Source organism: Nicotiana tomentosiformis, chromosome 6 (genome assembly GCF_000390325.3).
Source record: "Nicotiana tomentosiformis chromosome 6, ASM39032v3, whole genome shotgun sequence".
Lineage (NCBI taxonomy): Eukaryota > Viridiplantae > Streptophyta > Magnoliopsida > Solanales > Solanaceae > Nicotiana > Nicotiana tomentosiformis.
This window is the reverse complement of record NC_090817.1, coordinates 80,406,422-80,432,174: the sequence shown is the minus strand read 5'-3', so window position 1 is coordinate 80,432,174 and position 25,753 is coordinate 80,406,422. Positions and strand designations below refer to the sequence as shown.

At 41.2% G+C, this 25,753-nt stretch overlaps 1 protein-coding gene across 1 annotated transcript; it reads right to left on the bottom strand.

The window, feature by feature from the left end:
- Window positions 1-18,749: 18,749 nt before the first annotated feature.
- LOC104120798 (uncharacterized) lies at window positions 18,750-19,346 on the bottom strand. Its single transcript, XM_009632639.1, has one exon. The coding sequence runs from the start codon at window positions 19,344-19,346 to the stop codon at window positions 18,750-18,752; it is 597 nt and encodes a 198-aa protein (XP_009630934.1).
- Between the last annotated feature and the right edge of the window lie 6,407 nt (window positions 19,347-25,753).

Sequence of the window (25,753 nt, the reverse complement as noted above, 5' to 3'; positions counted from 1 at the left end):
ATTTGGTTTTTCACCATATGCATATTTGAATTGCTCAAAAAATCACCTCCATGATGCGTCATTTTCTGAATCAACAACGGCGTATACTAGTGGTAATATGCTACCTATCACACAGATGGAAAAAAGAAATTCAATTTATGTAATAAAACTTGAGAATATAAAAAATATAGTCTCAAAAACAACTTTATAACAATATATTTACAATTAATCTACATTATCCGCTACATCTATTGTGCTAGCTGTTAGCATGATTCCCCTATATGCCGACTTCAAGAAGGTGCCATCAACTACTACAACTGGCCTACAATGCTCCCAACCCTTGATGGACGTACTAAGTGCAACAAATGCATACAAGAAACAATCATCTTCAGTCTTCTACAATTTCACTACCGATCCCGGATAAGTCTTCTCCAGAATATAGAAATAAATCGGCAAGCGGCTGTAGGAGTCAACATGATGACCTCTCAAAAATTCCAAAGCCTTTTCCTTTGCTCTCCAAGCTTGCATGTATGTTAAGTTCACACCATGATCCGACAACATGTCAGTTTGTATGTCTTTTGGTGTGTATATTGTCCTAGGATCCGCATAGTTTGGCATCACCATGCTGCCAACTACCATGGCAGTAGGTTTGTATTGTATGTATGTGTTATCCATCAAAGAGCATGTGTGCAAGTTTTTGAATTTTCGAATCTTGAACAATGCTGATTCATTTATGATGGTTGACTTGAAGTTCCACGTACAGTTGTCCCCAACACATACGAGGCAGTAGCTACAAAATAAAAATAATTCAAAAAATATTATGCAAATTGTAGCTACAAAATACGAGGCTATTTATGCACAAAAACTTATCTTAAACAATTTATATACAAAAAAATTACAACTTATACACAATATGAATATGACAAATAAAATGTTCTTACCTTCTTGCACTAGACCTTTTCACCATAAATTGAAACTTATTCATGACAGCATAGTGCTTCATTGCACTGACAATTATTTTCTTGTCTTGGTAAACTTGGCCTACTTCAATTACATTTTGCGTATGTTCTGTTATGATGATACATACATATTCCATAATTGCCGGAGATGTTTGCATATTAATCAACTTCACTGTTCTTGATACTTCTCCAATTGTGTTACAATTGCTTGACAATTGTACCACGTTAGTATTACGATAATAAGAAGAACCTGCACTTGACTAAAAGTATAGCAATTCAGACCTTTGTATATTCATGTGTTCAGTATTTGACAGAATTCTTGTAGAGACATAACAGTTGAACTACATTTGTTATGTAGTAAAATTATAGATAATTTGTAGTAAAATTGTAAAATACTTGAAATTGAAAAAACATCAGCACTGGAAAATAGAGCAAACCTGCAATTGTGCTCGCATTCAACATACTGCATTCCAAATTGAAAATACGCAATGTTATACACAGCGGATACATTCCAAAGTGATTGTTTTTCTTTTTCATCTCCATATACACTCGAACTCCCATATCGCTTTGAATTTCTATTGGAGGACAACGTTCATTGACAATGTATTTGATTTCGATGATTTTTGCGGAGGTATCGATCATTAGATGCTCTACAATTGTGGAATTCAATTGACTATAATTTGAATCATCATTGATTATAATTTCATCAACATCAAAGTCTTTGTATCTCTCAACGCTATCCCACCGACCATTGAGCTGAAGCATAATCGCTAATTTTGATATTATGTAGCGAAATTCAATTCAATTGTAGCTAATTGTTTACAATTGTTTTGTTCAAAAACTTTGTTTATGGAAAACCAGAGAAAACCAGATAATATAAGGATACTACAGATATGCTGCTTTGATTATGGTGTTGTAACGATCCGAATGGTCATTTTGAGAGTAATAGCCTCGATCCTCTATTTTCTGCTTTCCCCGTATTTGTTTTTGCTTATGTGACTTGTCGGGGAGTCTTGTTTTTGGCTTCAAAGTATTTTGGGACACGTAGTCCCTAAAATGGAAGCTTAAGTCTTAGAATTTTAACTGTAGTTAGAACTGTGTGAAGATGACTCCGGAATGGAGATTCGTCGGTTTCGTTAGCTCCGTTGGGTGATTTTGGACTTAGGAGTGTGTTCGGGCTGTGAATTTGAGGTCTGTAGCTGATTTAAGCTTGAAATGGCAAAAGTCAAATTTTTGGAGATTTTGACCGAAAGTGGACTTTTGATATCGGGGTCGGATTCTGATTCCGCAAGTTGGAGTAGGTCTGTAATGTTGAATATGATTTGTTTGCAAAATTGAGGTCAATCGGACGTGGTTTGGTAGGTTTCGGCGTCGTTTGTGGAATTTGGAAGTTTAGAAGTTCATTAGGCTTGAATTCGGATATAATACGTGTTTTTTATGTTGTTTGGGGTAATTTGAGGGTTCGACTAAGTTTGTATTGGGTCATAAGACTTGTAGATACCCTCGGTTGAGGTCCAGGAGGCCTCGGGTTGATTTCAGGTGGTTAACGGATCAAAGTTTGATGTTGAAGGATAGCTGAAGTGTTGTTCCTGCTGGTGTAATCACACCTGCGAGTGGGTAAGCATAGGTGCGTACCCGCAGAAGCGAAGAGGATGCCATAGATGCAATAAAGGCTAGGAAGGGCAGGGGGCGTAGGTGCGAGAAAGGATGCGCATCTGCGATTCTGCAGATACGAGGAAGGGCCGCAGATGCGAAAAGGGAAAGTTTGGGCACTTCCGCAGAAGCGGACGAAGGGCCGCATGTGCGAGACCTGGAGTGCAGGTGCGAGCCCAATGTTTTTAGTGGATTCTGCAGGTGCGGATATTGTAGTGCAGGAGCGGTTCCACAGGTGTGGAAATAAGGCCGCAGGTGCGAAAGGCCTGGGCAGAATGTTTAAAAAATAAGGGTTCGCGAATTTTAGTCTCATTTCAACATTTTGAGCTCGGGCTTTAGAGATTTTGAGAGGGCTTTTCGAGGGAAATTCTTGAGGTAAGAACCTTGTGTCCATTTTTCTTCAATGATTACATTTCCTCACTGATTTTACACCTAGTTGGTGAGTTTTTGAGGTGAAATTGGGGGTTTAGGTCTAGAGAATTGGAGAGTGAATTTTGGGGATTTGGCTAGATTCGGGACATTTGGAGACCGATTCGAGAGGCAAAGGCAACTTGGAGTAGAGTTTTGTGCGGTTTGAGGTAAGTAACAATTTTAAATATGGTCCTGAGGGTATGAAACCCCAGTTTTTTGGTATAATGTGATTCTTTTGGAGGTGACGCATATGTTAGGTGACAGGCGTGTGGGCGTGAACCGTTAGGGGATTGTGACTTGGTCCATCCCGTGAGACTGTAAAATCGAATAGCTTATTGTTAATTACATGTTCCCCCTGTCTTCTAGAAATTTGACTGCCATTCATGTTAGAAACTTTGTTTAGGCCATATGATATCACTGTTGGGACCCGCAACGGAAGGGTACTTGTTAAATTAACTGTTATTTGCTGTCTTGTACTCAGTCACAGATTTACTTGCGTGTCATATCTCCGTTTCCTCTTGTTTTCTTGTTGATACATGTTATTATCTCCTTTGGGATGATTTGTATGATTTCTGAGAGCCCGAGAGGCTGGAGAGGTTAGTGACTGAGATAGGGCCTGAGTGTCGAGTTATGAGCTACGTGAGTGTATATGGATCGGGTTGCATGCCGTAACAAGCCTTATAGATATTTATGGACTCTGGATTGGGTTGCATGCTGCAACGAGCCTTATGGCTACTTATATGATTGGGTCGGGCTGCACGCCACAACGATATAGCACTTGGGCTGATGGAGCCCCTCCGGAGTCTGCACACCCCTAGTGAGTACATGTACCTATTGAGTGTGATTATTGAGGGTTGAGAGCCGAGTGTTTGAGCTATTGAGAGCTTGAGTGATTGATACCCTGAGAGGTTGCATTTGTTTTCCTTTGTTGTTGCACTTAGCTGAATTATGTTATTGTTCTGAACTTCTGGAAAATATTGTGTCCGGTTTATCTGAACTTAGTAAATGTACAACTGTCTTATCTTATATTACTGAAATTGAATCATGTCTACTTTCATTACTGAAATTTTTGAAGTGAACGGTAATTGTATATCTTGTCACTACTTCTCAACTCCTTATTTATTTTTGTTACTTACTGAGTTGGTTGTACTCATGCTACACCCTGTACTTCATGTGCATATCCAAGTGTACCCGGCCACAGAGGATGTTGATCTCGTGAGTGGTTGAGTATCGGAGGTTCACGAGGTAGCTGCCGACGTTCGCAGTCCTTGTCTCTCCTTTCTTGTTATCTTTCTTTTCTGTATTGGCATTTAGGAACAAACTCTTGTAGACACTGTTTCTTAGACTGGTTGTTTATATGCTCATGACTTGGTGACATCCCGATGTTTGGGGCTATTTTTCCGCGTTGTATTTCGAGTATAACTCCTACTTTTATGAAAACTCTATCATATCAAGCTTTTGGTTTATTTTGCGAAACATTTGAAGTATTTTGAAAAATCGGCTTGCCTAGTACCATCGATAGGCGTCATCACGACAGATTAGAGTTTTGGGTCGTGACAAGTTGGTATCAGAGCCTAGGTTACATAGGTCTCACGAGTCATGAGCAGGTTTAGTAGAGTCTTGCGGATCGGTACCGAGACGTCTGCGCTTATCTTCGAGAGGCTGCCGAACCCTTAGAAAAATTTCACTTTCTTGTATTCTATAGTGCGAAATTGATTCAGCTTGAAACATAACTCTTTGAATTCCTTCCACGCATTCGTGTGCGCATGTGAGCGCTCGGTACCAATTGTGCATCGCCAGCATGTGATTCCATGAACGAGGTTCGAGATGAGTATTTTGTGTTTTGGTGATGGGCCAGTCTGGAGGAATTGAGGCCAGGGTTAGAAGCAACTTAAGCTCGATAGTTTTGGTTATGAGAACTTATGAGTTTAGACTCATGCGACCGGTAGTGTCCCTATGAGTAGAAAATTGTGACTCGATGAGCAGTCGAATGGATATATGATGAGTATGATGTGACTGCGGGATGTGTTAAGTTGGGTTGAATGTAACGAATAAAGTTTACTTGTGACTCAAGACTTTGCTATGGGGTATTTGATTTCTGTCTTGATTTGACGTATAGTCTCGAGTTGTGAGTGTTTTGAAGGATCTTTAACGTTGTTTAATTGTGGAACAAATTAAATTCCCATGTCTTGTTAATGAGTTTGGACTCAGGAAGATTAAGTGCTTGCGTAGTAATTGTGGCTGTGAAAGGGTATAACAAGATGCCAATTTGAGGCTAAGCATGGGCGGGGTTATCTATGTAGGTGTGTTCCTTATAATGTTAAGCGAGAGAGTTACTATTCTACCATCGGAGTGTATGTGTTGAGATTTGAATTTGAATCTGGGTGAGAAAGTTGACTTGACTGTCAAGAGAATAAATACGAGCTTAGCGGATGATTGAGGTACTTTATAGTTTGTGTTACCTGAGCTCGTGAAGGATTTTTGTTGAATCGACTGTGGGATTATGACAATAGTAGAGTATGGGTATGGTGAGTTATCAGATGTTTTATTATATGGCTTTGAGCCAAGTGAGGGAGTCTGCTATCTATGATTTGATTGCACGATTATGTGCTGTATTGGTTTTGCCCGAGACATACTTATGGATTAGTTATGACTTGCAGAGGTTGAGATTGAGGATGGCTCGAGTAAGGAAATTCCTGAATACGGGATACATTGCACTTTATGAAAAATATGAAAATCATGGAATGAATAAGTTGTTATTTTGAATAATGTCGTGCGCACGAAGTATGAATTTGATTGGTGATATTAAGGCAAGGTTACTTCTTTGGGTGTTGTTGTGTTAAGAGGTCATGTGTCTTTCGGCCCGTTTGGGAGGTGCAATTTAGAATTGAGCAAATTGGGTGTCTCGGTTGTGGTACTTTGTGGCGCTTAAGAAGAATACAATGGCTTATGGGCCTTAGGGCGGTGTCGTTTTATGTTAGGATGTCTTGTAGTGAGCTTTGGGTAAGGATCATTGTATTCTGACAAGGAGAAGTGTCAACTTGAGGGTAATTATAATGTGGCGAGGCTCTACAAATGTTTTGGTGACAATATTCTTGGGTTTGGTGACATGCGTGGCTTGGTCGAGTCAGAGGAATTTAGTTTTGATAGCTTGATTAGGTGAAAATGGTTTTTAAAATGTTCTTGATGGTTTCTACCATGGTTTGGACTGGATATTTTCTACCGGTGTGGGGAACGTGTTGTGTATAGTGATTTCCTCCTGGAAGGAAGCAAGAGGAAGGTTTCTAAATGACCGGGTATGTAATTTGCTAGTTACCCAGAGTTGATAACGAGATTCTTGTGCTTGTCACATGATGGCATGATATATGTAGTGTGTTGTGTGGGATTAAGATTTACATGTACAAGGTGGCAGTTCAGTCTTAAAAGGAAGATCACGAATTATGGACATAATGGTCAATTTCAGATGTTTAGACGAATGTTATAGTTGCTCGGTAATCCTCGAGAAGGCTGCACATTTCAGTAGGTGCATTGTGTTTTGACTTACATATGTTCATTGGTATTGCGGTACTTACCTGGTTGATAGACTGATGACATTCAAATTATTGTTATGTGGAATGAAAGAATTATGAAAGTATTCCTCGTGGGATGATCGTGCATGAAAGATGTGTTAGTCATTCGAGTGTTGGAGTTGGGATCAGTTATGGTGGTTAATGTGTTCTATGAATTTGGAGATTGGGAGATCTCCGAAGCATATTGTTTTAGGGTTGCGGCCTACTTGAGTTGAGTGTTTTCTTTAAACTTAGTGGAGGCATTAGTTGCGCTAATTATTTGTGATAGATACGCGTTATGAGTGCGCATATATGTGGGGTTTGAGCCCATGTGCGGGCATCGGAGCAAGTATTCATACTCGGAAGAATGCTTAGGCTATGATCTGCCTAGAGTTGAATGTTAAGCATAGAATTATAACGTTTCTCATATTCATACCTTTGTTGAGAACTATCTAGGCTATACTTGAGGTTACAAAGAGGCTGATTCCCAGAATAAACTGGGTAGTTACTATTTCTGCGTTAGCCTGCCGATTTGAGCTGTGATAGCACACTTTGCACATGCCTACTCTATGGCGTGTTATTTATACCAGTACAGGAGCATGTGAATCTTATTTCATTTATCATGTACATGTGTACTTATTTGATTGCTCTTGTATGATATGCTTGGACTGAAGGCCTGTGACCATGCCAGGTGGATTATGTTATTGGCATGTGAATTGTCCGTGCAGATCTATGTACTGATATTATTGGCATGTGAGTTGTCCGTGCGGGTCCAGATATTGATACTATAGCACGTGAGTTGTCCATGCGGGCGATGTTAATGTTAGCTCTAGAAGAGCTGGTTACTGTTATTAAATTCACGTGTCTTGGTTCCACTATATATAATGAGCTTATAGCGTTGCAGTTGTGGTGGTGCTTGTTAAACTTGCAATATGGTTCTCTACTTTTAGACATCTTCCATTTTGGGTACAAGGTTGCATTGTTATGGCTTAAGTTATATTGGTGTGGCATGTCAGTGGGATAGTTGTGTTTAACAATATATGATCATTGGACCTAGAATGGGTACTATCAGATTTTATTACGGTATATTGGGAGGATAATATTGAAAGTCGTCTTAGAAAGTGATTATGGTTTGGGTTGGGGCGAGAGAGCTCCATGACTTGTTAATCTAATGAGTGTTTATGAGATTCCGTGTGTTTCTTTAAATATCGGTGGTGTACGAAGGTTTTGGAATGACATGGAATATATTGGATCTCGGTACCCCGGCGCCTCTTTCTCCTGCAACGATCTGCTACTCAGACCATGATCCGCCCTTCTATCGGAAGCGAACCTATCCGATGACTGGAATCCTTTATTACCATATTCATCGACCCTCTCATTAGGCTAAAAACGACTTTTAGAGGACCTCCGATCTGCATCAAAATTATTTTTAAATTTATCTTTATTTCGATCATGATTCCGTCCTTTCGAAGACACCGGAGCTAAGTTGATTATCTCCTATTCTGATCTTTGACTTGTGGCAGTTGTGAACATCTGCCCTTGTAGTTGCCTGAAAGTCGAGCAAGCATTCCTTCAATTTTTTCGAGGCATTGGAGCTCAACGGGTTGAGACCCTTAGTAAATGCCTTCGCTGCCCACTCATCCGGAACCGCTGGTAAACAACATCCTTTCTTTCTGGAACCGGATCAAGAACTCTCGCAACAGTTCAGTTTCTCCTTGGGATATTATGAATATATCCACCTTCCTTGCCTTGAACTTTCGTGCTCCAGCATGAGCTTTGATAAACGAATCTGCAAGTATTTCAAAAGAGTCACTGGAATGTTCGGATAAGAGAGAATACCAAGTTAAGGCACCCTTTGTCAGGGTTTCACCAAACTTCTTCAATAAAACAGATTTGATCTCATGCTCGGCCAAGTCGTTTCCCTTTACTGTTGTAGTGTAAACATGATGTATTCCTTTGGATCCGAAGTTCTATCATATTTTGGTATATCCAGTATCTTAAACCTCTTTGGGATCAACTATGGAGCCACACTTGGTTTAAACGGCAGCTGCATATACTTCTTGGAATCTGGTCCCTTTAACACCAGTGGTGCTCCCGGGATGTGATCTATCCGAGCATGAAATTCCTTTGAATTCCAATCCATTCATTCATTCATTTCTCTCATGAATCTCACGAGCTCGGTTTTGAAAGGGTCATTTAAGTTGTGGTTCTCATATCTATTGTCGGTACCTCTTGCCTCGTCGAAATCGATCACCTCCCTTGGAGTGTTGTTATCGGCTTTTTGAATTGTTTGATTTGCGAGAACGTTGGGAGGAATTGGAGCCCTTCCATTCGCATTATTAGAAGCACTGAATAATGCCTGCTTCAATTCTGCCATCACCGGATCTTGCCTTGAGAGGTGATCCCCAATCGCATTTTGTTGTTCTCTCAAGATTTTGACCGTTTCAACAATGCGTTCATCATCCGCATCATCAGGAGTTGCCCCCTCACATGTTGAGGATACTAGCTTTCGCGAACCGGAGTTGCTTCATCTCCTTTGTTACGAGTTTCGCTGGTTGAATCATCATGTTGGAACACATCTTCCCGTTTATTGTGTGCTCCAACATTATAGACATTCTTGACATTATTAGCTGCCATACCTGATTTATTTTTATAAGGAAGGAATCAAAATTTGTTAGTAACAGATGAATGGATCAAAGCAAATTACACAATTATCTAGGCCCCACAGTGGGCGTCAAGTATTTATCTGTAAAACGGTACAATTGAATTTATAGAATGGTTTATAGACAAGTGAATCGATTTGACCCAAAAATAGTAAGTAACTAAGAACAAAAATAAGATTATGAAATAAAATTAAAGAAAATACAAGCCTGGCTATGAACTTAGCCTCTCCGGCGGCAAAAGTATGAACAATATTCCAGAATAAAGACTGAGAATAGTGTTATAAAATGAGAGCAGAATGTAGCTTCTGTATACATAATGTTTTCGTGTCTATAATGGATGTTAATCTTCCTATTTATAGCTCTATTTAGAGAGACAAGATCCCCAAATCAAGCTCCTCTTGAATGAGAATAAAATCGTCATTGATACTTGCATAATGGTTGGCTATAAATGCATCTCTATAACGGCTACTTATTGAATGATATCCGATGACAATATTTTAAATCTTTGTTACCGGCTACTTTGTCTTCGGGATTCATTCAGCGCCGATCGCATACTTGCATCCGGTGCGAGTTGTTTGCTGACTCATGTCCCACTTGTCATTAGTTACACGTGTCACTTTGTCACTCGCCCAACTATCACTAACCAATTTTTCCCCATACAATACATATACGAAGGGGCGAGTCTGTTGCCTTTAATAAACTAATTCAACCAAAACCGACAGTGCTATCACTGCTGTTAAACTTTAGTCATGAAAACTACAGAATAATCGAATGTGGCTTATCACCTACATCTTCTATGTTTTATTTAGTGTTAAGCCACGTCGTCTTAAATCAGAATTGCTACAAGCTATATTTCCACATATTGAAGTACCAATTAAAGATTACTACCATTTTGAAGGAAGCATAAGGATTCCAGAAATTATGTTTTCTTAACTACCTAAGGATTGTCTAATACCATCAATTTTTCACAGTTAAAGAGGTGATAGAATGGATATTGCTCTTTTAGAGTTTTAAACTTAAAATCATAAAATAATAAAATAAATTATGACTCTTGTGCAAAACAATCCATCATGCATTGATATGTACCACCCTTCAAAAATAAATACATGTTTATCTTATCAATTATTTGGAGTGAGATAAGTAAATAGATTAATTTTTACCTTTTTTTTTTTGAAATCTGAACTCCTCACTAATGATAAGTAGCGAGTATCCATACAAAATTTAAGCCTTCAAAGGCAAATGCAAACAGCTTTTATTAGAGAAATCTTAACGTCATTCCTTCTGTCTTAAACATAATTACAAGGAAGTAGCGCAAGTCACAATGCGAGAACCGACAATAAATTTTGAGTATAAAACTTATTACAATTATTTTTTGGAGTATTGGAGAGCACCATAAACTAAGTGATAGAAAATTAAGGTTCAATATGTTTACCCGTAAAACGGTATAGTGGAATTTATGACGTGGTTTATAGACAAACGAATCGATGCAATCCCAAAATGATAAATAAATTAAATAAAATGCAAGACTTAGCGTTAAAATCGAGATAAGACAGCAAACAGCTTGGTTCCGGGAGCAAGGCTTCCGAAGACAGCAATAAGAATATCAATAGACAGAAAATAGAGTATTATTGAGCTTAGAATAATGTGTAGCATAAGTTTGTCGGAGATATATTGTCCTACAATGGTTGTTGAAGTCACTATTTATAGCTACACCAAGAGAACAAGGTCCTAGGATCAAGCCCCTCGTAAATGACAATTATGAGGGCCATTGATGAATATGTAATCACACGCTATGAATGCCAAAATTCTCTATAACAAATTGTGTATTTAATACTGAAGAATATTCTTCATTGAATGTCATCGGATGACAAACATTCGTTTGTCTTCGTTAGCAATATTCCCTTCGCGGTCTGCTTGGTACCAACCGAAGTTGCTGTCCTCGGTCTTGGTTTCCACTTGACTCGCTTTCCGTCTGTCTCCGGTTCCACGTGTCGCTCTATTATTCGAGTATTTAATACAAACCGATTTTACCCTATACAGATAGTCCCCCTGCTTTCCGGTGGCACATCATTGTGTAATTGGGAAGTTGGTGAAGATACCTTTCTTGGTGGAAAATTTTCTGATCCTTTCTAAAACGTTTCTGACGCTTGATTAGACGCACGTCTCTCCGCATTTAATGCCCTGAATATGCGTCACTCCACGATTTAGCAATACTTTTGCCGGTTGTCGAAGTAATCATGGCCACTATTTTAGCCGCCTATTCCTTTACTTATACGCCTTATTCTTTTTCTTTTATACCTCACAGTTTTTCAAATTCTCTCAACTTCTTTGCATTCAATGTTTTTTTGGATTGACTCTTCTGTAATCTTCTTCTTCAAAGAACTCTTATTACCTTTTGCTAACCATGGCTTCCTGCTCCAAGAACTCAAGTTCTTTAAAAAAATAAAGAATGCACCGATGTTGCTGCCTCTCCTACGGTGAGCACAATCATTCCCAGAAGACTCAGCACATCCAAAGACTTCGAAGAGAAGTTTCCTTCTACAAGCTCTCGTACATGGGCTGTTGGCGTGTAACCTTCTTCCATCCGTCCTTCTAGCATTCCTGTTGTGAAGGAGGATTGTGGTTTCCATGACCTGAACATCATCGCTCCCGAACAGGTGGAGCGAGTAACCTTCCCTAAGAAGGTTTTTACGTACGTTTATACGTACCCCTTCACTTTGGGCCCATTCCCATTGAGCGGGAGACTTGACCCCGTGATCTTGGAATTCTCCCACCGGTATCAAGTCTTCTTGGCACAAGTAGGCCCCTCTATGTGGCGGGCAGTAGCCTATTTACGGCGGCTATACCAGGGGACGGGGGAAGAGCTCAACTTGGGTCGCATGATGAACCTCTACTCCTTCAAGATTTTTCGTGGGGGAGTAATAAACTTTAGCAAACGTGGCCACCGTGTTTTGCTAACCAGTATGGATGGCGACAATGACCGTAGATGGATGGAGCGGTTCAGTGTTGTTGCCACCAGAGAAATCATCCCAGCCATAACTCCATCTTTTCCCGAGTCATGGACTCGTACACGTAAGTTCAACATTTGTCTTTTATTTGAAAAAAGGTTGTTTCATGATGCTACTGATCCTTCTCTTTCATTATTTCAGAAACTCGGTGGACACCACCAAGGTTGAAGGCTTGGACCATGGGTTTAAAAGATTCTGGACATTACCACGCCTGAGAGCCGCCGGTGGAAAGAACTGGCCCCAAAAATACGGATGGAAGGCCAAAAATCACGGTAAGTTGACTCGTAAGATTGATCTTGCCCTCATCTTATTTTGTGTTGTATAAGAAAATTGGTTAACTTTTTTTCCGTTGAATTCAGGTTTTCCGCAGGGCTCTGTTACCGTCCTCGATGAGGACGTTTTGGCTTATCCCGTAGAGGCTATGAGGTTGTTGAAGGAGGCCTTCACTCGAACAGGCACTATCAGATCAGCTTCCGGTGCAATTGCTTCCTCACAGAGTCCCCGACTGAAGAACAAGCAACCAAAAAAGCGGCACTCCTTCCTGATCGAGGGAAAAAATAAAAAGATAAAGAATGTCGCGCCCGAGATAGCCGCAACCACTATGGTGATTGATGATGATGGGGAAGCCAGTAATGAAGGGGCTTCCCTACAGAGGAGACAATGACCTTCATCAGCTCAACAAAATGCTCAATCTGAAGAGCTTATAACACCAACCGAGGATGACCCCAAGTGCTCTGGGAGAGTGTGACCTAGTGGAGAATGCCAATTCTCGCTTTTGAGCCCCAGTTGCTGCTCCCGGTACTATGAGGCTGAGTACAGGGCCTCTTCCATCTTCGGGTGATGAGCAACCTACAATCAGCACTGCCTTTGCCGCATCTGCTTCTCAACCCACAATGCCATCAGCTTTATCTCCTTTTGTGTCGGTCATACCTTCATCACCAGTAACTGCTACATCACCCCCATCGGCCGCAGACACCCGAGAGGAGGATGTCCCTTCTCCCCAGTCCCCAGACCATGGGAATATGGGGAACAACTATTCACTCCTCTCCCCATCCGCAAATCCCCAGAGGAGGAGAAATGTCTCCCTCTCGGTCTTTACCGAGTTCCATCTGTTGTCCTGACCGGTGGAACTCACTCGCCAATTACCTGAAGCTGTCGGTTTCAAAGAAAGACAAGAAGAAAATACACTCTTTTTCAAGGGAGTGTAATATAAATAATGCCATGCACAATGTAGTAGCGGTATGGTACTCGTTCTCTTTGTTGTTTGTTCATTCTTGACTTGTTATGACATGATTTCTAAATTGGGTTTTTGCTTCTCAGGCCACCTTCCTTGCTTCCGAGGGCCTTCAGAAGTTGGTCCTTGATAAAGAGGTGCTTACGTCCGAGAAGGATCAACTATTGGCCGAGAGGGACCAAGTTGCTTCTTGCCTCTCGGCACTGGAAGCACAAGCTGCTGAAGCTAGTGAGTTGGAGGCTCGGTTGCAGCAGAGCGAGCAGGAAGTGATGGCCCTCAGCCAAGAGGCCTCCCAATTAAGTGTGCAATTTTAAGAAGACAAGGCTAAATGGTTTGAGGTCCAAAATGTTGTACTTGTTGCTGCCGAGCGCGGGCTGCCTCTACTGAGAGATTGAATAACTTTGAGACAGCTTGAACTCCAAAGTTGAAGAGGCTGCTGTTGCTGAAGATAAGTGTGCCCGGATGGAGGAGAATTACAAGAGGGTCATAGAACACAATAAGGTTCATATCTCCACTATCCTTGACCTTGATCTCAGCCTTAGGGCCATAAGATCCGAGCGGGATAGTCTTTCGACTGAGGTGCGGCTTAAATCATAGCTCCAGCACCGAGCGAATTCCCTCACTATTGAGAAAACACATTCTATGTATAGCTTGAGGAGAAAAACCTTTGAAGAGGCCAAAGCGGGCGTCATTGACTTTGATGCCGAGATCACCAAGGCCCAAGAGCTGGAGTCAATTGCTCAAAGGTGCCTCCCGGCTCGACCCGATGCAACTGACTCTTCTTGTTCCGGCTCCAAGTTCTCAGGAACTGAGGAGGAACTTGAAGTGGATAATGATGAGGACTAAGATCCTGAGCCGACAACAGATCTGCCTACTTCTCCTGGGGGCGCAGATTCTTCTCTCCCCCCTAATTATAGGGATGCACTAGTTTAGTTTTTTGCTTTCTTTTCCCTTTGTTATTTTCTTTTCATACTTTTGTACTTGTGTTGCTTGGCACGTTTGTTATATAACAGTGCTTTTTATTTAAGCATTGCGCAAAGTTTACTTTTTTTACGTCGAATTATGCAGGGCTTCAGGTACATTTTTTCCCGATAGCATTTGGGTTTCGGGCATAAACACTTCCGGAACCAACCCTTTACTATGAGGGTTTCATAAGAAAGGGTCCTCTTATGTTTACGGTGCTCTTGAAGAGGACATCTCTTATTCATTCCGACACTAGAATTTGAAGTACTTAATTAACTTTCAAATGATAAAATTAATTCATCATTTGGACAAGAAACAAGATAAAAATAAAAGGACTTTGCTTTATTCCTTCTATTTTCAAAAGTACAAAAGCATTGGATTTGCTGAAAAGAAATTGCCATTATTTGTGGTTAATTTGTACAACTTGTTTCTACGGGGCTGGCCGCATGATCCCTGGTCCCGATGATAAATTCTTGTTCCCGAATTTCGTTGTCTGGGTTTCTGTGGCAATCAGGTTGCCGTATTCTCATATCATTCCCCCCCCCCCCCAGTGTTCGAATGCAAAGAATGCGAATTGAAATACTGGAAGTCTTGCTCCTTTGAATATCCCACTAGTGAATGGTTGGATAATCTTTGGTCTGATAGCAAGCTTCATTTCCCATTAGCAACTACGCTATCGAGCCAAAGATTATCTAACCAACCCCATTGGCTTGTAGTGAAAGGACACTCGTGAACGGTCGGATAACTTTTGGTCTGATAGCAAACTTTGTTTCCCAAGGAACTTTGTTATCGATCCAAAGACTATATAACCATCCCGTAGTGATTTGTTATTTTCATGCCTTGTCGTTTAAAGGTCTTATTTCTACTGATAGTGATTCCTTCGTAGTATGCTTTTCGTTGTTGCCTGGGTAAAAACCTTGTCAGAAAAACCCAACTGGAACAAAAATTAGGCGAGGGAAAAAAGAGTGCAGCACATACTTTCAGTATAGGCGGTGCTCATCAGGAATAGTACCTTTTGAGGTGTGCCACATTCCAGTTGCTCGGCAATTTTACTCTGTCCTGATTATCCAGTTCATATGATCCTTTCTCGGTGATAGCTGAAACTCGGTAGGGGCCTTCCCACGTTGGACCCAGCTTCCCTGCGTTGAGCTCTCGGGTGTTTTGAGTCACTTTTTTTAGAACCAAGTCTCCCACTTTAAAATAATGGAGATTGACTCTTCGATTATAGTATCTTTCCATTCTTTATTTTCTGGGACACCATCCTTATATGCGCCAAGTCCCTGCGTTCATCAAACAGCTCCAATTTAACCAGCAACACTTCGTTGTTTGCTTCTTCGTTCACTCGGAAGTATCTCATGGTATATGAGATATTAGGGCTTCTGCTCCGTATACGAGAGAAAAAGGTGTCTCTCCCGTGCTTGACTTGGCCGTCGTTCAATATGCCCATAGCACTCCCGGTAACTCTTCGGGCCATTTGCCTTTGGCTGCTTCCAATCTATTTTTGAGATTTTGAATAATCACCTTATTTGCCGATTCCGCTTGGACATTTGCACTCCGGTGGTATGACGAAGATATAATTATTTTGATTTTCAAGTCTTCACGGAATTTTGTGACCTTTGCGCCTATAAATTATGGCCCGTTGTCGCGGGCTATTTCCTTTGGTATTCCGAACCTGCAAATTATGTTCTCTCACAAGAAATCGACCACTTCGTGCTCGCCAATTTTCTGGTAAGAACCTGCTTCAACCCACTTTGAGAAGTAAACAGTTAAAATCAAAAGAAATCTTACATTACCGGGAGCTGGCGGCAGCGGACCAACTATGTTCATCCCCTATTTCATGAATGGCCAAAGAGACAATACCGAATGCAATAGTTCTGCCGGTTGGTGTACTAACAACACGCGACATTGACACTTGTCACATTTCTGAACAAATGCCTTAGGTCTTGTTCCATCCGGGGCCAATAGTATCCTGCCCTAACTAACGTTAACACTAACGAGTACTTACACGAGTGATTTCCATAGATTCCTTCGTGAACTTCTCTCATGATGTAATTAGCCTCGGAGGCTCCTAAATATCGGGCCAACGGGCCTTGGAAAGACTTTCTATATAACTGGCCTTCCCAGAAGTTGTAACGTGTTGTTTGGTGCAGAGTGACTGGGATGCCTTTGGATCTTCGGGCAACTTGTCGTGCTCAAGATAGTCGATGATTTCTATTCTCCATTCGCATACCAAATTAGTCACATTTACTTCATAATAATCATCCACATCCACTACCGAGTGCATGAGCTGTATGACCGTACCGAAATATGATCCCTTCATTTCCATGGACGAGCCCAAATTGGCCAGTGCGTCTGCTTCTGCATTTTATTCTCTCGGGATGTGGGTGATTGACTATTCCTTGAACCTTGCGATCAGAGTATGGACTTTCACCACATATTGTCGCGTGCATTCCTCTTTGGTGTCGAAGATCCCGTATACCTGATTTACAACCAGTTAGGAGTCGCATTTGATTTCAAGGACCTCAGAGTCTAGTCCCTGGGCCAGTTCAAGTCCTGCAATTTAAGCCTCATACTCGGACTCATTATTAGTTAAGGGAACAATTTTTATGGCCTACCTCAAGGTTTCTCCCAAGGATGTAATTAGTACTACCCTGAGCCTGGACCCTTTCACATTGGAAGCTCCATCCGTGAACAAGGTCTAGACTCCTGATATCGTTTCTGACACCATTACCGCTTTTTTGGTGGCTAAAGGCAGCAGTCCGGGACTGAAATCGACCACAAAGTTGGCCAAAACTTGAAATTTTATCACAGTCCTGGGTTTATACTCTATGTCAAATTCACTCATTTCGACTGCCCACTTGGCCAGTCAACCTGACAATTCAGGTTTGTGAAGGATATTCCGCAGGGAAAAAGTTATCACCACGGCTATCGGGTGGCATTGAAAATAAGTACTAAGCTTTCGAGCGGCGGCTACGAGAGCTAAGGCCAATTTTTCAAGGTGTGGGTAGCGAGTTTCCGCTCCCGTTAGAATTTTACTAACATAATAGATAGGAGATTGCGTACCTTCGTCTTTGCGGACTAAAATGACATTTACCGCTACTTCCGAGACCGCTAAGTAAATTAATAATTGTCCGCCTTCCTCTGGTTTCGATAGTAACGGAGGGCTTGATAAATACATTTTCAAATCTTTCTAGGCCTGCTGGCATTCGGGAATCCATTCAAAGTTGATCTTCTTTTTCAGAAGTGATAAGAAATGATGGTATATTTCTGAAGACCGGAAAATGAACTTTCTTAAAGAGGCCAGTCTTCCAGTTAACCTCTGGACCTATTTCACATTTGACAGTTGGTCAGGAATATCCTCGATGGCTTTAGTTTTATCGGGATTGACTTCGATCCCCCTTTGTGACACTAGGAAACCCAAAAGTTTACTGGAACTGACTCTGAATGCACATTTTTCGGGGTTAAGCTTCATGTTGTGCTTCCTTAGGATGTCAGTTTCTTGGAGGTGTTTCAGATGATCACCTGCATTCATAGACTTAACCAACATATATTCTATGTAAACTTCCATTATTTTCCCTATTTGCTTTTCTAACATTTTGTTCAAAAGCCTTTGATAAGTGGCTCTGACATTCTTAAAACCGAAAGGCATCACATTGTAGCAATATGTGTGAAAGTTCGTTATGAACAAAGTCTTTTCCTGATCCTCTGGGTTCTTTTTTATTTGGTTGTACCCGGTATAAGCATCAAGGAAACTCATCAACTCGTGCTCGGCTGTCACATCAATTATTTGATCAATGTTTTAAAATGGGAACAAGTATTTTGGGCACGCCTTATGCACATGCAAAATTTATATTCTTTTTTGGAACTACTACTACGTTATCTAGCCAGTCGTGATACTATACCTACCGGATTGAACCGATATCAAGCAATCGAGTTACCTCTTCTTTGACAAATCTGTTTCTAACCTTAGCGATCAGGCACTTCTTTTGACTTACTAAAGGAATGTTGGGGTCTAGGCTTAACTTGTGCACGACCACATCTAGCAGAATACCTGTCATATCCACATGCGGCCATGCAAAACAATCAAGATTAATTTTAAGAAATTCTATAAATCCTGACCTGAGCTCGGGGTTTAATCATGTCCCTAAGAGAAACTTCCTCTCTAAGAACTTCTCGAACAATGCGACTTGTTCGATTTCTTCCGTTGTGGATTTGGTTGCGTCCCTTTCTTGCGGTATCTGGAAATACCCTGGTACCTGATAGGATTCTGATAGCTCCTTCCCTTTATTGACTCCATTTGGATCAGGAGCAGGCGTCGGTTCCTGTAATTGCTATGCTACATGTTCCTTCCCTTTACTGCTGGAAACCGAGATCACGTTTATCTCCCTTGTCGTCGGTTCATCTCCCATTATTTGTTTGATTCCCTCTGGAGTTGGGAATTTCAGAAGTTGATGGTATGTTGACGGCACAACCTTCATCTCATGTAGCCATGGTTTTCCAAGAATAATGTTGTAGCCTGTGTCTCCGTCTGCTACTTCAAACATGGTCGTCTTCATCATCCCTTTGGCATTTGTGGGCAAAAGGATCTTCCCTCGGGTTGTCACACTTGCTAAGTTAAACCAGGTGAGGAGCTTTATGGCCGGAATGATGCTTTCAGTTAGCTTGGCTTGCTCCAGCACTCTCCATTGAATAATATTGGTTGAACTTCCTAGGTCCACCAAAACACATTTAATTTTAAAATCCAAAATATTTAGAGAAATTACCAGGGTATCATTGTGCGGTAGTAGGAGTCCATCAGCGACCTCCTCCATGAAGGTGATATCGTCCTCGGCGACTTCCCGAAGTCTTTTGCTATGAGTCACTGATACCTTTGTCTGTTTTGCTGCTAAAAAGGTTACACCATTAATCTCGTTCACCCCAAAAATCATGTTGATCATTAGTCGAGGAGGATCTTCTCTTGTTTTTGAGGGTTCAGCGTTAGATGGTAGTAATTTTTAGCCGGACGCTTGAGAACTCTCTGAGATGGCCATTTTTCAGCAACGTCGCCATCTCCTCGCGCAAAATTTAGTAGTCCCAAGCCTGGTGGTCTTTAGTCCCATGATACTCACACCATAGATTAGGATCTCTCTGACTGGGATCGAATCTCATCGGCCTCGGTAATCATGCTTACTTAATGTTCCTCATCGCCGATACCAGCTCCATCACGCTGACATTGAAATGATGGTCTGGGGTAGGTGGGATCTCGGGAGCCTGATATCTCTTTGTCCTACAATGAACTGTTGTTATGGCCATAGTCAACTCTCCTATCGATTGCGAACTTGTCCGCCGACCGAAAACCTCTGTCATGTCCTTCAGCCCTTTCACAGGGCAAAACACGACCTTAGAAAATTGTCGATCTGTGTCAAAATCATCCTTGGACTTATCCTTACTCTTTTCTCGATCCCGATCCTTGGTTGATGCCGGGAAGCGGAGCTGGTCGTCCTCTATTCTTATCTTTGATTTGTAGCGATTATGGACATCTACCCATGCATTCGCCTGAAGCTCAAGCAAGATTTTTTTCAGTTTCCGGGAAACATCGAAGCTCCTCGGGTTCATCCCTTTAGTAAATGCCTCAGCTGCCCATTCATCTGGGATGGCCAGTAGTAGCATCCTTTCCTTCTGAAATATGGTCAAGAACTCTGGCAGCAATTCAGACTCTCCTTGCATAATTCTGAATATGCCGGCCTTTTGGACATGTACCTTCCTAGTCTCGGCATGGGCCTTGATTAAAGAATCCGCGAGTATCTCAAAGGAATTGATTGAGTGCTCGGGTAAAATTGAATACCATGTCAGGGCCCCCTCCGTGAGTTTTTTCCCGAACTTCTTCAGTAAGACTGACTCAATCTCGGGCGGAACTAAGTCATTTCTTTTCACTATCATTGTGTAGGTGGTGATGTTCTCGTGAGGATATGAAGTCCCATAATATTTTGGTATGTCTGGCGTTTGATCTTGTCCAAATCACACCTAAAAATAAGGATATGAAACGGTCGATTGCAATAATAGTAACCCAACAAAGAGTTGGGATCGAATCCACGGGGAGTATATATGGGAGTTAGGAGTATATATTCTAGTACGTGAGTTTGAACTATCTTAATTTACACTTCCACAAATTGGTTTTGTTTCTATTTCTATTTTTAAAACTAAGATTGCAAAGTTAAGAAATAAAACTAAGATAATTGTTTTTGTTGTTTTTCAAATTTGTAAAAAAACCTAGGGTTATAACCATCGCCTAGGTGTTCGCCTAATGGGATATAAACCTTAATGCTTGTTTTGTTGATCGGGGTGTATTATAGCTATCAACTATCAATTAACGACTCAGTACCTCTCGGTCAAGGAGTAGTTTTGCCCAATTTAGCTTTCTCAAGTCCAAATGGGTATCACACAAAATAGTTGATAAGAGCTCAAGTCGGGTTATTACTATCTCTAGGTTGAACCCTTTAATTAGGTTGACCAATCTCTCGATTGACCCAATTTCTTGTTAGCCAAGTTTTCCTAGAGTAAGTCTCTCTTTCTCAAGTAGAGACTAAGTCAAATAGGCATGAACTAATGTTTGCAATCATTAATTCCACAAATTAAAGCATGAACAAGGCTAAATAATAAACACCCAATCATAAAAAAAATACTAAATTAGATAACCATAAGGTTTACACACTAGGGTTGGGTCACAATCCTAGTAAAAATCTAGCTACTCATGCTTGAAATTGAAGAAATAGAAGAAGAAATACTAATTAAACTCATATTGGAAAGTCAAAATGATATAATCTATGTTAAAATATCCCAAAATATAGAAAACTACTAAAAGAAGCAAAGAAAAACGACTACAGGACTTGCTGATGTCAAAATGTTAACCTAATTTTGTGAAACCTGTCTATTTATACAAGGCTGGAAATTTTGGACAAAAATGCCATCCGGGAGGTTCTACGGTCGCACAATTCCATGTGCGTTCCGCAAAAGTCTTCATCTTTGCAGGAGGTGGGATTCTGCTGCCGCACAATTCTCCACTGCGGCCGCGAGGCATTGTTTCTGCCGCCGCAATCTGGTCTTCTGCGGTCCGTATCATTACTTCTGCAGCCGCAAAATTCTTGTGCGGTCCGCATTCTTGAGGGACTTGGACTTTGGAAATTTGCACACCCTGTGAAGTTCATCTCCAATTCTTCATTTGCGGCTGCACAATTCCTGTGCGGTCCGTAGTTTGCTAGGAAACCCTGTTGGGATTTGCTTCATTGTTTGCGGCCGCAGATGGAATTCTGCGGTCCGCACTTTGCAAGCTATTGTGCCTTTTGTTGCCTTGTGTTTGATTACTCCTTTTTGAGTTGGATTTCATCTCGGGAGTCTGACTTCCAGCACTCCTGCAAATTTTGTACATTTCATCAGTTTCGGGAACACAATTAAACGACTTTAGACTAAACAAAAGCTAAAAGGCACTAATAAGTAGTCAAAATCCCCACTTATCAACTCCCCCAAACATAAGTTTTTGCTTGTCCTCAAGCAAATAAAATAGTTCCCACCTTCACAAGTTAAGGGCAATTCCAACCAATAAAAAGTGAGTCATTCACACATCAATTGGGACCAACAATTACCCACACTATTTATGTATTATCAACAAGGCAACCAGTTAAACGTTTATGCATATGTAGTTCAAATGTGACACTGAGCATCAAGAGTTGACTTTATTCATCAAGGAAGCTCGCTCTTTTATATAGGTCATTGTGTATCCCAAACTCCTCCTCCTCTACTCTCTATTTGCCTAGTTCACTTAAGAATTTTAGCACTCAATCCAAAGATTTGTGAAAGGTTCACTCATCTCTCTCAAGAGAATGTCGCAAGTACGACTTCAAGTACCATAGGCTTACCCCTCATGTAGATCGCCACTAATGTAAGCTCACCTGGCTTAAAATCACGTAGGGATGTTTCGGATGTAATGAAGGCCTTTGGACTAAGGTTGGATACACTATGGTTGAGTGGGTTCACCTTTCCTTAAGCACTCCTTTTTTTTATTCTCGTCTCATGCTTTGCCAATTCCTTGAAGCACTTTCTTTTCTTTGGGAAACTAGAGAGACTTAACATCACTCTTTCTTGATCATGACATTCATTTTATCCCTCTTTGATTTCTCCAGGCTTTGTATCATTACTTTTCTTTGAATCCCTTCAACTTTTCCACTTATTCACTTTCTTTTTTGTATTTGTTTTCTTTTCGTTCTTTCCTTTTCTTGCCTTTCCTTCTCATCATTTCTTTTCTCTTTTTGTGCCTTGATACCTCTTTCAAGTTTCTCGTCTCTCCCCCAAACTTACGTTTTTAGCCAATTATTTCACAAGAGTGTTAAGGAAAGCTCGGGTGCCAAGAGAGAGTCACGACAAAGCGGGTATAGGCTTGTAACATGGTTATCAAATGAGAAAGGCTCGAGGCTCAAATGGGTTGACTAGGGATAACAACATTGGTCGGCAATGGAAAAATATAAGCGGGTTAAGGAAAGCCTACAATCACTTCTCAAGCCAAGTAAAACTTAAAATTTCGCCTTGAAACACATTCGCGACAAGTTCTAGACCATTCGCACATGTGCTTGGACTAGCAACAAAAACCCCTCACCCCTCACGCAACTGGATTATTAAAGAGGATAGAGTCGAGAGCCCACAATGACCATATTCAAGATTGAAAATCACTATGGCTCGATTAAACCACTTGAGGATTACCTAAGTCAACACAAGAGTTACAAAATCACTAACTAGAGCTATTTCTTTGCAAAAACCTTGTTTTTAACCATAAGCATGTAGTTAAGTGTGTTGGTGCCAAGTGAAGTATGTTTGACTCTTCGAGTATGACTTAATTAGGTCTTTTTATTTATTACTACTACTATTATTACCTAAACACCAAAAACGGGCTCAGTCCCTTAAGAAGGTTGTCACGCCATCCATCTTTGGGAAGAGTCACCTGGTTCATACAACAACTACCTTTGGAAAGAACCATGGCATTAAGAAAACCAAAGGCTTATTATCCACTAAAACATAAAAAGAAGCTACTAAATCGAAAAGAGGCTACTAAATCGAAAAGAAGCTACTAATTCAAAAAGAAGTTACTGAATAGATAAGAACCTACTAAATTAAACACTAACTAGTAAGAGAACCAAACATAAAGAAGCTACAAACAAAAACTGTTGAAAGTAATACGAATATACATAATGAGAGAATGGAAAAGAGAATATATACAGAATAAGGAAAAAGAAGAGAATATTGTCAGCTATTACATACCAATTATCTCAGAATCATAAAATCATATCAAATAAACTCCACACTCCCCCCCCACCCCCCCGAATAAGAATAAGCATTATCCCCAATGCTTAATAAAATAAGAGTAAAGGAAGGGTAAGAGTGAAGAAAACTCCATATGACTCCCTGGCCATCTCTTTGCCCACAGCAGCATCACCACCCTCAGTCTTCTCTAACTGGATCTTATCGTCCTCAACTCTGGAGTGACTAGGTTGGTGAACATCTGACGCACTGCCTCAACAGTGTCAGCAGCAGAGTCTGGCTACTCAGACTGGCCAACTGGTGTTGTAGGTGTTGTGGGATCTGGGCCTGGATGGTGTGGGTCAATCAGCATATGAAATGGAAAATTTCCAACTTCCACAAGCTTGGTAACCTATCTCTGGAGCTTGTCCACTGACTTCTTGGATTCCTGGAACTTTCTCATATTTTTCACTTCCTTGCCCAGTTCTTCTATCACTGACCCATGCTGCACCAATGTAGCCATAATCGTGGTCTGGTTCTCCAAGAGATTCTTCAATGTGTCTTTCACTGTTGGGGGCATCTGAGGTGCCGGAATGGAGGATTCTGCTGCAACAGTACTGGATATGTCAGATAGCTTTGAAGTAGTTGTCTACATCCAGTTGTTGAGACTCGTCAATGTTTGAGAAACTCGCAGCACAGAGAGTGGGGCAGTGGGCATCGGCACCGGCCTCAAAGATGAGGTGCAACCTGTAATAGGGATGCTGAAGGCACTGAGGCTGGAGGTGGAGGCATAGCTGCAGCACTAGCTGAAGGCTCGGCTGAAGTAGATGGAATGTCAATTGCCTCTATAGCAACCATCGATGGCTCATCAGACTGGCCTGTAGTGGTAGATGGTTGACCATTTTTCTTAGGATTTTGTGCATCTTTCAATGAGTACCATGAGAAGGGCTTCTTCGCCCGCACCTTCGTATCAAAATCTCTCGGATCCACCCTCACATCCATAAGATACTCAATAATGGTGTTGGGATACAGATAGGATGTGTCAACTTGCCTGGCGACCACAGATATGTTGACCGACATCACGTCACCCATATTGATCGGGTACCCGACCATGATGGAGGTGACTAGAACTGCCTGCATGATTAGATAATTTTTCTCATTCTGACACGTGTCTAGTTTGCTGCATACAAAGGTCTGCCACCCCTTTGCCTCAAAATTCAAAGTGTTTTTGTGAATAGCCACCCCTGCTGTGATCCATAGTGGTGGTGCCCCAGGAGCTGCTACAATTTAAGCTAGCCACGGACCGCACAATTTCAGCTGTCATCAGAGAGTTGGCATTTTGGTGACATCTCAAGTGCGGCCGCAAAGCAGATTGTGCGGATCGCAACCCAGTTCTGCGGCCGCACTAAAATATTGTGTGGTCCGCAATACCCATTTTGCGGCCGCAATGACAATTCTGCGGACCAGATATAAATTTATGCAAGATATGAGTGATCACAGTTCCTAATCTTATGAGCAGCTAATTTAACATGAAATTTCAAATTTGTGCACTTTGTGAGCTTAGAGAGGGAAAAGGAAACAGTGCCCTAGCTTTTGCTATTTATAGTGAACGGGTTCTGGCAAAATAAGAGGGCTTGAGTGTGGCCGCACAATTCCCATTACGGTCCGCACTCTGTTACCTGAGGGCCCAGTTGCCCTAGTATTTTGCGGTTCGCAAAATTAGTTGTGCAGCCGCAGGTTTTGTTACGAACCGTAGAATTCGTGTCGTGGCCGCAGATCCACTATTTCTCTGATGGACCAACTTCAGAGAGTTGACATTTTTCACCTTCAACTTGTGCGGTCCGCAATGTATTTGTGTGGCCGCAGGGAACCTTTTGTTGCATCAACCAAAATTGTGTGGTCCGCACAATACAATTGCGGTCCGCAATTCTTTCAACACTTAGCCAATGTTTGTACAATTTTGTAAAGTACACTCATCCCTGCAACACACTTCAAATCCATTTATCACAAAAATAACACTTATCTAAAAAAGAAGAAAAGAAAAGAAAAAGAAACATGGGTTTTCTCCCAA

What these genes read in the sequence shown, in the direction of transcription:
- LOC104120798 (XM_009632639.1), bottom strand. Translation starts at nt 19,346, where the DNA reads ATGATTTTTGGGGTGAACGAGATTAATGGTGTAACCTTTTTAGCAGCA.